General features: G+C 39.6%; 1 protein-coding gene across 1 annotated transcript in view; it reads left to right on the top strand.

Annotated features, from left to right (window-relative positions):
- LOC126203377 (CD2 antigen cytoplasmic tail-binding protein 2 homolog) overlaps positions 1 to 13,999 on the top strand; it is a 98,617-nt gene that overhangs the window by 61,515 nt on the left and 23,103 nt on the right. Inside the window, exon 4 of the mRNA XM_049937674.1 lies at positions 3,329 to 3,476. Coding sequence (XP_049793631.1) covers positions 3,329 to 3,476 — 148 coding nt within the window. The remainder of the gene's footprint in view (positions 1 to 3,328; positions 3,477 to 13,999) is intronic.

Raw genomic sequence — 13,999 nt, 5'->3', positions numbered from 1 at the left:
CACTTCAATATGTCATGATCCACTACTCTGATCACATTGCAGTTTTCACCACAATTATTCTAATTAACTACTCTGTACAGCTAGACATGCTTATACTTGCTCAGTTCTTTCTTTAATTATTTTAATTTCTCCAATTGTGAACAAAGTGTACCATGAGCGTGGCTAGTGGATGGACATACCTCTGCCACACACCAACTGCATTACACAAAGAAGGCAGAATCTATTTGTGCTGTGCCACTTTTCTCCGTAAAGCAATACATTTACATCTACATCCATACTCTGCAAAACCCTGTGAAGTACATGGCAGAGGGTACTTTCAATTGTCCCAGTAATTAGAGCTTTTTCCCCGCTCCATTCATGTGTTTAATGCAGAAAGAATTATTGCTTAAACTCCTCTAGGCATGTTGTAATTAATCTAATCTTATTTTCAGAATCCATATGGGAGTGATACATTGAGGGATATAGTGCATTCTTTGACTCGTCACTTAATACTGGTCCTGACTAGGCTTTCACGGGATAGTTTGTACCTACGTTCAACCATTTCCCAGTTCAGTTATTTGAGTGTCTCCGTGAAGCTCTCCCATTTGTCAAATAAACCTGTGACCATTTATATTGAGAATTCCCCCTCCCACTCCCCCACTATTTTCACTATTTTACGGTGGCTTACATGAGGATTTTGTAAGCAGTCTTCTTTATATACTAACTGCATTTCTATAGTATTCTACCAATGAATTAAAGTCTTCCACATTCTTTACATATGGCAGAGCCTATGTGATCATTCCATTGTAGGCATAGAAAACTATATTTTTTCATTTACTGCTGCTGTTATTGAATAAGCATTCAAATTATTTTCGTTGTTAAGATAATAAGTACAAAACAGTCAGTTTCAAATACCCGAAAATTGGCTTCATTGTTAAATAAACTTACTTTTTGACGTTGGCAAGCAGTATCTGACACATACAACTTGTAATTCTAAAATTAGTTTATTATTATTATTATTATTATTATTATTATTATTCACAAATGGGTGAGGTACAATCAGTCAGTGTCGCTTTTGATGGTTGGCTTTCCTTTGTGTCCAATTTTGTTTCATCCTTTCAGAATGAAGTATCTTTCATCAGACCGAGGTGTTTCAGTCCGTTTTCTAATTTCCCAACTTACCAAGTTTCCGATCACATATCTTTTGTCTGAATGTTTTTCTGTCTCTAACATCTGCCTGAGTTATACTGGCTACTTTACAATCCTCCTTAATTGCAGGAATCCATTTAATTGGCTCAGTTCTGGCCTTTCTTCTGTTTTCATAGAATTCTATTATTTGTTTTGTCAACCTAGTGGGTGCCATTCTTTTAATGTGCCCGTAAAATTTAAGTCTTTGTTGTCTCATGTCACCTTTGTATATCTGTGTATTCTTCTGTTTCCTTATTACTTTTCAGCCTATAAGTTTCTCCACCAGTAATTTTGGGGCCTTATATTTTCCTAATAATCTTTCTTTCTTTTGAATTTCTTCAATATCCCACTTTCTATTTAAAATTAAAGTTTACACTCCATAAAGACTTTCAGGTTTGAATACAGTGCTGCAGTGCCCAAGTTTATTGAATTTAGAAAGTTAATTTTGTGTTATAAATATCTTGTGTTAATCTTAACGCAGTTGCCATTTTTTGACAGTGAACTTTGTTTGCAGTTTTTTCCAGACCGTTTTCTTGTACGATTTCTCCCAAGTATTTAAATTGAGAAACCCTTTTCATTTTTCCATATTACATGTTCAAAAACATTGGTGCTTGTTTGTTTCATGTCATATATTCCTTTTTTTTTAAATGAAATTTGTAGCCCTACTTTTTCTGTAACTTCTTTAAGAATTTCAATTTGATTTTGAGCTGTGGTAATATCACTAGTTAAAATTGCCAGATCATCTGTTAAGGTGAGGCTGTCTACTCTTAATATCACTTCTAACTAACTTGATTGATTGAACTATATTTTGACTCGACATTTGCTCTCACCATTCTGTAATTGCCTTTTCCAAAACAGTTAAACAGTAATGGGGAGTGTCCCTCTCTCTCTGTCTAACACCATTCTTTATATCAAATGGTTCAGAAATTTCCCCCATGAATTTAACTTCAGAGCTAGTTTTGGTTAACATTTCCTTAATCAGTGTTATAGTTTTAATATCTAGTCCTTGTTCCTCTAAAATTTGGAGAAGAGATTAATGATCAACTAAGTCGTAGGCTCTTCTAAAATCCACAAATGTATGTACAATATTGTTACTAGAAGTCCTTTGGCACCTAAGGATTAGTTTTAAATTAAGAATTTGTTCTGAACAGTGTCCGTTTGGTCTAAAGCCTGCTTGGTATTCACCAGTTTTAGGTTCTAAATGTGCTTGGGTTCGATCAAGTAAACATTGTGAGAGAATTTTGTATGTGATCGGGAGAGAGAGATTCCTTGGTAATTATTAACATCGGTTCTATCCCCTTTTCTTATGCAATGGATTAATTAGGCTAGTTTTCCAGTCCTCATGTATTTTCTCAGTTTGCCAGATATGTCCTATTAGTTGAGTGATCTCTATTATAGCGTTAGGACCAGCTGATTTTAGTAGTTCTGCAATTGTGCCATCTTCTCCAGATACTTTATTGTTTTAAGTCTCTTAATGTGTTTAGTCATTTCAATTTCGTCAGGTTCTTTAGAGTTAGGTTTGGTGTTATTAGTTTGCTGTGCTCGGAATTTATTCACTGGTTCTGGACAGTTTAACAGTTTTTCAAAAAATTTAAAACAATTAATTAATTAATACTAAAATCAAATTGGGCATTCCAGCCTGAGCTGCCAAAATTGGCAGTCTTGTTTGCTTGAGATTTGCTTGCTTGTGTGTATGACTGGTGTGTGTTTCTCTTTTGCCGATGAAGGCTGTGGCAAAAAGCGTTATGTAAGTGTCTTTCAATTGTACCTGTCTGCAACTTAATGTGTCTTCTTCACAGTAAGTAGCAGTCTGTCTTTCCCTATGTTGTTGAGATTCCTGTCTGGAGTTTCCATTATTTAAAATCAACATAACTTTTATAAAGTGAATTTTCATTGCCATACAGTGTATAATAAACATCGTTTTACCAACCTTGTGTTTTGTCCCTATAGCCGACATATTCGTCCTGAGAGAATCAGCAGGTGTATTCAGATTTAAAATAATTCTCATTTTTTTCAGGTTCAGTTGCACATTTTAATTACATGTTTACAATTTAATTAAAATGAGCAACTAGACTGAAACATAAATTACATGTTTTCTTTTTTTTCCCATCAGAAAAAATATTCCCCTTTGTCTTAGTTTTGATAATCATCCTACTTGCAGATAAAAGAGGCAGACAAGCCTGCAGAAGCAGAGCCTGAGAGTGACAGTGATGTATCCAGTGTAGCGTTTGATCAGATTCCGGTTTATCGGAAAATGCTAGAGTATATGAAACCTGGAGAGACAGTTGCCAAGTCACTGAGAAGATTGGGTAAGTGAAGCTCCGAAGCATAGGTTTGTAAGAATGAAGACAAGTTTATTTAAATGTAATTTGTATTATTCTGGAGTTTATGTTATGAGGTAGTATAACTTAGCCAATTAACGTGAACTTCAAAGAAGTCTAGATCAAAACCATGAACTGTTTAGTGTGTTGGTATATTTTACTGATTTCTTGTGCACATTAGCAACAGTTAACAATAGCAGTTTGTTTGCTTAATGTAAGAAAGCATTTTTTTAAAGATAATACACAAGAAATATAAGCTTTTTACCATATTTGTGTGTTTGTGCAGTGTTAAGTATTGTGATGACCCATTGAATTTTGAAACAGTTATTTTATGTACAAAATTTTTAAGGTAAGGTCTAATCAAACAATGGAAAATCCAGGATGGAATGTAACAATATTACAAAAAGGATATTTGCTACTCACCACATAGTGGAGGGGCTGAGTCTCAGATAGACACAACAAAGTGTCAGAAAGTGAGCTTTCATCCAACTAGGCCTTTGTCGAAAATAAACAGTGTACACACACACACACACACACACACACACACACACACACACACATGACCACAGTCTCTGGCTGTTGAAGCCAGACTGTGAGCAGCAGTGCATGATAGGAGAGGCAACGGGGTGGTGGAGTAAGGAGGAAGCTGTGGTGGGGGTGGGGAGTAAAGTGCTGTTTGTGGGAGCATACAGGTGGGGAGAGGAAGGGCAGCTAGGTGCCGTTGGGATGGTTGGGAGGTTAGGCAGAGGGCGGGGGGTTAGCAGAAAAGGAGAGAAGTAAAAAGACTGGGGGTGCATTGGGCAACTTTGTAGTGCTGGAAAGGGAACAAGGAAGGGGCTAGACGGGTAAAGACAATGACTAATGAAGGTTGAGGCCAGGAGGGTTACAGGAACATAGGATATATATTGCAGGGAGACTTCCCACCTGCACAATTCAGAAAAGCTGGTGTTGGTTGGAAGGATCAAAATGACATGGAAATGAAGAAAGTTGTGTTGGCCAGCGTGCTCAGCCACATGGTGGTCCAGTTGTTCCTTGGCCACAGTCTGTCAGAGGCCATTCTTGTGGATAGACAGCTTGTTGGTTGTCATGCCCCCATAAAATGCAACACATTGGTTGGAGATTAGGCTATAGATCATATAACTTGTTCCACGGGTGCCTTGCCTTCGATGGGATAGTTGGTTGTGACTGGACTGTTGTAGATGGTGGTGGTGGGAGGTGTATGGGATAGATCTTGCATCCAGGTCTATTACAGGGATATGAGCTCTGCTGCAAGGGGTTGGGACCAGGAGTTGTGTAGAGATGGGCAAGGGTATTGTGTAGGTCTGATGGGCAGCAAATATCACTGTGGGAGGGGTGGGAAAGGTAGTGGTTATGATGCTCTCCATATGAGGCCACAAAGAGAGGGTGTTGCAACCCCAATGGAGAATGTGATTCAGTTGCTCCAGTTGTGGGTGGGAATGAGTCATGAGGGGAATGCTCCTCTATGGCCGGACAGTGGTAATTTGGTAGGTGGTGGGTGGCTGGAGAGATAAGGCATGGGAGATCTGTTTTTGTACAAGGTTGGGAGGGTTATTACAGTCTGTGAAGGCCTCACTGATGCCCTTGGTATGTTTTGAGAGGAACTGCTTGTCACTGCAGATGCGACAGCCACAAGTGGATAGGCTGTACGGAAGAGACTTCTTGGTACGGAATGGGTGGCAGGTGTCAAAGTGGATCCATTGCTGGGGGTTGGTAGGTTTGATATGGACAGAGATACTGATTTGACCATCTTTGAGGTGGAGTTCAATATCGAGGATGGTGGTTCGTTTGGTTGAGTAGGACCAAGTGAATGGGAGAATGTGGATTGGATGTTCTCACCCTCGATCCAGATCATGAAGATGTCATTAATGAATCTGAATCAGGTTACGGGTTTGGAGTTGTGGGTGTTTAGGAAGGATTCCTCCAGATGGCCCAGGAATAAATTGGCATAGGATGGTGCAATAAGAGTGCCTATAGATGTACCCCGGATTTGTTGATAGGTAATGCCTTCAAAGGAGAGGTAATTGTGGGTGAGAATATAGTTGGTAACGGTGATTAGGGAGGAGATTGTTGGTTTGGAATCCACCGGGTGTTTGAAAGGCAGTGTTCAATAGCAGTAAGGTGAAGAGTATTAGGAATGTCCGTGTAAAGAGAGGTGCCATCAATAGTGACAAGCAGAGCATCCTGTGTTAAAGGAACAGGAACTGTGGAGAATCAGTTGAGAAAATGGTTGAAGGTAGATTGCGGCTCATAGGCTGAAGGTGTTGGTCTACAAGAGCAGAGATTCTCTCTGTGGGGGCACAGTAACCAGCCACAAATGGGGTGTCCCGGGTGGTTGGGTTTAAGGACTATAGGAAGCATGTAGAAGGCAGCAGTGCAGGCAGTGGTTGGAGTGAGGAGAGAGATGGTCTCCGGGGAGAGGTTTTGGGATGGGCGTAAGGATTTGAGGAGAGACTGGAGATCCTGCTTGACCTCTGTAATGGGGTCAGTGTGGCAGGGTTTGTAGGTGGATGAATCTGACAGCTGGTGGAGTCCTTCTGCTAGGTAAGCCTTGTGGTTCAAAACAACAGTTGTGGAGTTTTGTCAGAAGATAGCATTAAAAGGTCGGGATCAGTTTAAGTGGTGGATTGCAGTTCTTTCTGCGAATATAAGGCTAGTTTGCATGTAGAGGGATTTGGGGAATGATGCTGAGACTGAGGCTGAGGCAAGGTTCAAGGTTAAGAAATTCTGGAAAGTTAACAGGGGGAGATTTGGGGACAGTGGGAGTGGATCACAGTTGGATGAAGAAGTGAACTGAGTCAGGCATGGGTCAACACTGGTCTTTGGTTGAGCCTGATCGGTAGGGTTGGTGGTGAAAAAGTGTTTCCACTTTTGGGACCGGGAGAAGGAGAGAAGGCCTTTAACAAGTCCTGCGTGATGGAATTTGGAAGTGGGGCAAAAAGAGGACTTTGGAAAGGAGTGACACATCTACTAAGGTCTACATTTTACAGTAGTTTGTATCAAATTGTGTGTTCACCAAACAAGGGAGATATGATGTTCATTTTCTGAAACTGCTGCCTTCAACAGAATGGTCTCCTGTGATTCAGTAGGCTTTCTACATAGTGGATGGAGAAAGAAAAGACTTGTAAAGGGCAAGAGTCAATCTGTACGAACAATGTGATACATATTCAGTGTTATTTTTGGTTAAGTGTTGACAGTAGCATGTGAATTAATGTGGTAAGGCAGTAAAAGCAGCTATGGATCATCCAGTGTGATTTCACTTACTCTGTCCACTCAATATTTTAAAATGTGATTTATAATAGGTTCCTGCAGTAACAGCTGTAGGTAGAGAGTTTGCAATGATTGTCAAGTTGACATCTTGGTTCAGGATATGTATGGTCTCATGTATTTACTTTTGCTACCGTGTCACCTCTTACTGAGGAGAGCAACCAGCTATCTGTTAAGGCTGGATAGGTTAATGTGTGTTCGTGATTTACACTAGCTTATATATTTTGTGTTTGAGGTGGGTCACACACTATTACATATTTGCTCGCAGCTGTCTCTGAAAATGAAACTGATTTCGCAAGTGACCATGTGCGGGAAACAAACTGGAGTCAGACTAGTTTATCAATTTAAATAATGATTTGAATGACTGCAATACATGAAGATCAATGATAATAGAGTCATGCAAAATGATGGCCCCTATCAGTGCAGATGACACTGTATTCTGGTTGTATGTAAAGGCTGTTGGTGGCACCAAAGTTAATATCCAGTCCCAAGCTAATCAGACAGGAACTGCAATTGAGAGTAGGAAAGCAGAAGGTGAAATGTTAATTTTGTTTTCAAATGTTCTTTTACAAAGGAAAACACAGGGGAATTGTCCCAGTTTAATACTCCTGCCACTGCAAAGATGAGTGAAATAACTATTACTGTCAGTGGTGTTGAGAAAAAGCTGAAATCATTAAAATTGAACATAGCTCCAGGGCCCAGTGGAATCCCTGTCAGATTCTTTACTTAATTTGCAGCTGAGTTAGCCCTTCTTCTGACTATAATCTTTCATAGATCCCTCGAACAAAAAATTGTGCCCATTTCTTGGATGAAAGCACAAGTCACACCCATCTACAAGAAGATAGTAGAAGTGATCCATAAACCTGATGTCCAATGTCCTTGACATTGATTTGTTGTAGAATCTTTGAACATATTCTGATCTCAAACATAATGAGGTATCTCGAACAGAATGACCTCCTCCATAACAATCAGCTTGGATTCTGTAAGTATTGATGATGTGGAACCCAACTCTCACTTTTCTCACACACTGAAAGCTTTTGATCAAGGCAGTCAGGTAGATGCAGTATTTCTTCATTTCTGAAAAGTATTTGACTCATTACCACACCTACGCATATTGTCGAAACTACGATCATACGGGATATGAAATGAAATTTGTGTATGGATTGAGAACTTTTTGGTAGGAAGGAGACAGCATGTAATCTGGGACAGAGAGTCATTGTCAGACAGAAGTAACTTTGGGTGTGCCCCTTGGAAGTGCGTTAGGACTCTTGCTGTTCATGTTATTTATTGATGACCTTGCGTACAATATTCGTAATAGCATCAAACGTTTTGCAGATGGTGCAGTTATCGATAATGAACCACTATCTGAAAGAGACTGCATAAATTTTCAGTCACATCTGGATAATATTTCAAATAGGTGCAAAGATTGGCAGTGTGCTGTAAATGTGTAGAAATTGTGCACTTCACAAAACGAAAAAACATAGTATCCTATGACTATAATATCAGTGAGTCACATGAATATTTGGATGTACCACTTTGTAGGGATTTGAAAGGGAATGATCACATAGGCTCAGTTGTGGATGAATCGTGTGGTAGACTTTGGTTTGTTAGTAGAATACGCGGGAAGTGCGATCAGCCTCCAAAGGAGATTGCTTACAAATTGCTCAGGTGACTCATTCTAGATTATAGCTCAACTGTGTGGAACCTCTACCAGATAGGACTAGCAGGAGATATTGAACACATGCAGATAAGGGGAGCATGAATGGTCACAGATTTATTTGACCTGTGAGTGTGTGTCACAGAGATGCTGGAGAAACTGAAGTGGCCGACTCTTGAAGGTAGATGTAAACTATCTTGAGAAGGTCTACTAACAAAGTTTCAAGAACCAGCTTTAAATGATGACTCGAGGAATATACTGCAACTGGGTACAATGGGACATACCCTGTGCCATGCACTTCACGGTGGTTTGCTGAGTTTAGATGTAGATGTAGGAGAGGAGCCAGTGCCAGTGGAGCGGTTTCAGTTGTGAATGGTCTCGTGTGATGGTTCAGATGCAGTTGAGACAGCTGACATGTATCTCACGTACGTTGTAAACTATAGCTAGCCAGTGTGCAAAAGGCTGTATTAAAGATTACATCAGCATGACAAGTAGTTTGAAAACTATAAAATTTCAAAATAGCAATATCAAGCAGAGTAACAGAGCTGCTGTGAAGCCTGGGTATTGATTTCTGTTACAGCCTTGTGACATAAAAAAAGACAATAATTCAGACAAACTGCAGTACTGCATTATGCCTGCATCTGAAGTGAACAGTACTAGCTCAGATAATTACCATGAAAAATTTCCATTAGTCATCTCTTCATGCTTATCTGCCGTTTTACTCCCCGACTTGAACATTAAAAGCACTTTTGGAACAAAATGAGATTTTCCTTTTGTAGAAGAATCATTAACTTATTTTTGAGATACAAATAAATTTATTGTATTCCGCACAACTATACATTTACATGATATTTGATTTTTACCTACAGTGAGTAGCTATCCTTTTGAAAGTGCCGCTTTTTTTCCTTTCTTGATCCATATGACCACTTGTTGTGTGTAATATGTGAATCCTGAATATGTCTTTGCAGGGGTGAATTAATGAAGTTTTGTGGGTGGGGGCAGTTGCTTAGAAGAGAAAGAAGACCCAGGGGTCCTCCCCTTGAATGTCTATTAAAAAAACTACTGTTTTAAGCTGTTTTGATACTTTAAAATATAAAACATTTGCAAAAATGTGTTTTATTGTAGAGAAAAAAAGTTTTAAATTTCCGAAATGTGTAGCATTTACAACCCAATTGAATAACTTCTTTTATATAATTGTTAACACACAGCAAACTCTTTAGATATGCTCCTGAATTCTGGGCAAGCAGTCTAACAATAGTAGCAATGACAACATTGGGGGCAAACCTGATAGTGTCCTTAGAGAAATGTGAAGCATGTGCTGCTGTGGCAGCTCGGGAAGCCTTGCTGGTATTTGGCACTCACAATTCGAACAGGAAGGGGAGCACAAGTCACTGGTACATTCACTCGGGCACACAAAGTAATGCAGCTTGGGGAGTACCGAATTGAATGACTAAATCCACTGACCAAGGCCATTTGATTTTTAATTTAGCTTCAACTCTTGGGTGGGTGGGGAAGGGGGCGATCACCCCGTCCACCACCACTACCCGCCCCTCTTTAATCCGCACTTGTATCTTTCATTGACATATATAATGGACCAGCCCTCATTACAGTAATTTCCACATTATTCAGAAAGTAAATATGTTTATTTCATATATCGAATGAACATTTAAACATAAACATTGCATGAAAGTTCTTGTAGAATGTAAATGCTTTGGGATTAAAGAATGTCACTCACTGAGAAGTAGAAGTGTTGAGTTGTCAATGGGCATGCACAAAAGAAAGGAAACTTGCTTGTTTTTAGAATTATCCTTTAATGAGCTAGAGTAAACCCCCACCCCCTCCCTCCCCCACCACTCCACTCTTGGCTTGATTAAAAGTACCATTGTTATTTTTTGGCACTCTGACTAATTGTGGTGGGGGTAGTGTTGGGTGGGGTAGGGAGAGGGAGACGGAAGAGTAGGCAGGGAGAGGGGCTGGGAGCAAGTGACTAGTGGCTCGGAAGGAGGCAGCAGGTTTGCTAGTGCCACATGTCAGTCAGCTATAGGTAAGTGGTTGCCTTTACTTCATTTTACTTATTATTCCACCCAGAAATTTCCATTGTTGTTACACAATTTTTGATGGGAATTTTACACTCTTGTCTAGCTCTTCCAACATACATTTTTTTGACACTACACACAATCTACCAGGCATGATACATAGCTCTTCCTACACCTATGGTGTGTGGAGACCGCACATCATGCTGTGTAGAACAGAGATAGCAATAAGAATGCTGAAAGTATGTGGACTGACAGCGGCATTGCCAATTGAGGCAATCACAACACAGGCAAGGTGTGCAGCTCGCAGACAACATGCAGCTGAGACAGCCACTGTGTTAGAACACAGGAACTGTCTCTCCCAGTGGCCAGTATAAGAACTTGTTTCTCCCCAGGTTCCATGTTATATTTTGTGGCCTCTCATCAACATAAAAATGTGTGAATATCTATTAATTTTTGAAAATTTAGTATAACTGGATAGATAAAAATATCTTCTCACCAAGCGGTGACACATACAGGTTAAAGAAATGTGCAAGCTTTTGGTACCACTGGCTCCTTTTTCTGAGATGGGGGTTGAAGGGAAGGAAGAGGGATGAATTAAAATGACTGGTGGGGTTTAGGAAATGGGGAGAGTTTGGAAAAGTTACCCAGAACCTTAGGCTAGGGGAAACTTATTGGATGGGATGAGAAGGAAACTGTATTGAATGCCTTCTAGTGTCAACCTGTGTGTCAGTATTTACTGTCTTCTTGGTCTTGTGGACAAGCCGAGCAAGCCGAATTTCACTTGATCCATGTTGTTTCTTACAGAGGATATTTTTGCTCTCTAGAAATATTATAATACATTATCATGAAATGTGCTCAAGAAAATACAGCAGACTGATCAGTGATTTCAGGTTTGTGTGTATGTTCGGTGATGCTCCTTGCAAATGGGAATGACCTATGCATTTTTCCAATCACTGGGAATGATTTGTTCCTCCAGACATAAAGGTACATTGCTGCTGGAAGAGGAGCAAGTTCTTTCACATATTCTTTGTAGGGTCATATAGGTTTCCTGTCGTGCTCTATCACTAGTAATGTTGGGACTGAGATAGGTATCACAAAGGTCCCCCTACTAGCCATTAAAACCAACAGCAAGTTTCTATGTGCATGTGGTTCTGATGAGGCATTGGCAGCATCAGCACTAATTTGTGTACACTTATCATATTTATAAATAAAAAATTATAAACATAATATTATGGGATACATTCAGCATTAGCCAGAGTATACATTGTTTTTGGGAATCTTCTGCTGTATTAGTAGCAGGTGTGGTGATTGTATTGCTCACGGATGTGCTTGAAACTAAATCTACATACATACTGTGCAAACCTCTGTGAAGTTCATGGCAGTGGGTACTTGGCATTATACTACACTTTAGGGTCTTCTGTTCCAGTCAGATATGGGAAGAATGACTGCTAAAATGCCATTCTGATTGCTGTTATTAATCTAATCTTATCTTTATGGTCCCTGCGAGAGTAATGCACAGGGTGATGAAGGATATCGCTAAATTCTTTGTTTCATTTGGGTTCTTATAGCTCTGTAAGTAGGTTTTTATGAGATAATTGATGACTATCTTAGAGTGTATGCCATTTCAGGTTTTTCAGTATTTCTGTACACTCACCTCCGATAAAACAAAACTTGAGACCATTAATGCTGCCCTTCTTTGGGCAGTTGTTTTTCTGTGAAGAGTTATATAAATAGGCATCGTCATTGCAACACATCGATCCTGTAATCCTCTGGGCGTAAATCTAAATCTCCATTAGCCCCATAGCCCCATCTCTGCACCCCTACCTCAAGTCTCTAACTCACCCATCCTGCACCCACACCCTTCTTCAGTTCTGTCTGCCCTTCCAAATCCGCTCCTCTGTGGCACTATGCACTGCACGAGCTCACCTCTGCAGTGCCTGCACAGCAGTCCTGTCCCATGCACCTGCTGCTTCTCCGTCCCACACTCTTGTCCCATTAACTTACTGCCTCTCCCTCTCACCCATCAGCCGCCCTTCACTGACCATCTCTTGTGCTCCCTCTCTCCTTTCTCCCTTTTCCCACCCCACCTTACATGACCTCTCACCATAGTCTAGCTAAGCTGCAGAGTCTAGTTAGACGACTCAGCTCCTCTGTTACTCAGTGAGTTGTTACCTTTATGTCTTTAATTATTTGTTTTGATACTATATCTGAATGAGTTGTTCATCTATCATATATTATTATTGTTACCAGCTGCCATCTGTTTAGATATGATTGAAACCACTGATTGCAGATTTCTCTTATATCATAAGCATCCTGTTTGCACATGAGTGGGATGTGATAAATTAGATCAATTGCCTTTCCAATATCAATAAAAGATCCAGTTGCAACATGTGTTTCATTGAATGCAGTATTATGTGATCAGTAAATGAATTGAGAGCCATGTTGGTGGATTTATTTCTCTAGAAGCCAAACTGTTGTGTTGTAAATAGGGTGTCCCTTCAGGAAAGGACATAAATCAAGTATACATATTATTTTCTATTGGTTTGGATGCAGTTGGATGGAGGAAAATCGGTTGATGGTTATTGACATCATGTTTACCTCCTAGTGTAATGGATCTGTCTTGTAGGTTTTGATTGGCTGAGAGGGACTGTGCCAGGATTGTTAAAGCATCTGGTTATATTACATAGTGGTTTTACTGTTTCATCGTGAAGCTGTTTTATTATGTATCTGGGTAAACCATTAAGGCCACACGTGGAGTAATTTTTTGTGTTCCTAATAATTAGCCATTCCCAAATAATTGGGTAGTAGAAAAAGTAATTTGAAAAATCTTATGCGTGTTGTAGAGAGAGATTTTGTCTGTTGAGAGCAACCAACTGAAAGACTGCTAACTATACTTCAAAAATATTTATTAAATATGACGTGAACAGGTTTGATGTGCATTATTTGTTGACCATTATATTGGAGAGATTCTGGTGTTTTCTGTTTGACATTGGTTTGCGAAGTTTTTGTGGCAGTAACGTACATGCTTCACAATTCTTATTTGAATTATCTATACAGGCTTTATTTGGTAGATGTTTTGCCTTAGATATTAATTTATGGAGGACCTTTTTGTACTGTTTAAAATACATGCAGAAAACAGGACCCTCTGCAGTAACACTTTGTTTAGAATGACCTACTAGTCTTATGTGATATTCTTATACCCTTCCTGATTCAGCCTTAGTCTTAGGTGATATTCGTATACCCTTCCTAATTCAGCCATTACAAGTTATCTTGCCTGAATGTTGTACCTTGACTCATTTTGCAGTGAAGGTAGTATGGAAATGATGTAACTTCATTTCAAGGAATAGTAAAGTTTACTAATCATCATGTTCCTTCATAACAATATCCCAGAACTTAGACTGAAGTACATTTTTAAACCTGTTGCTACTGATAGAGCCTTGGATTTACATTCTTGAGATGGAAGCAGATGGTGACTTGCCATTTGTTGTCCTAAACAAACCCATAAAAGAATACCCTGGTCAGTGTGATAATTG

The sequence above is a fragment of the Schistocerca nitens genome, chromosome 9, assembly GCF_023898315.1.
Source record: "Schistocerca nitens isolate TAMUIC-IGC-003100 chromosome 9, iqSchNite1.1, whole genome shotgun sequence".
Lineage (NCBI taxonomy): Eukaryota > Metazoa > Arthropoda > Insecta > Orthoptera > Acrididae > Schistocerca > Schistocerca nitens.
The sequence above is the reverse complement of the archived record's forward strand: the minus strand, read 5'-3'. Positions and strand labels throughout refer to the sequence as shown.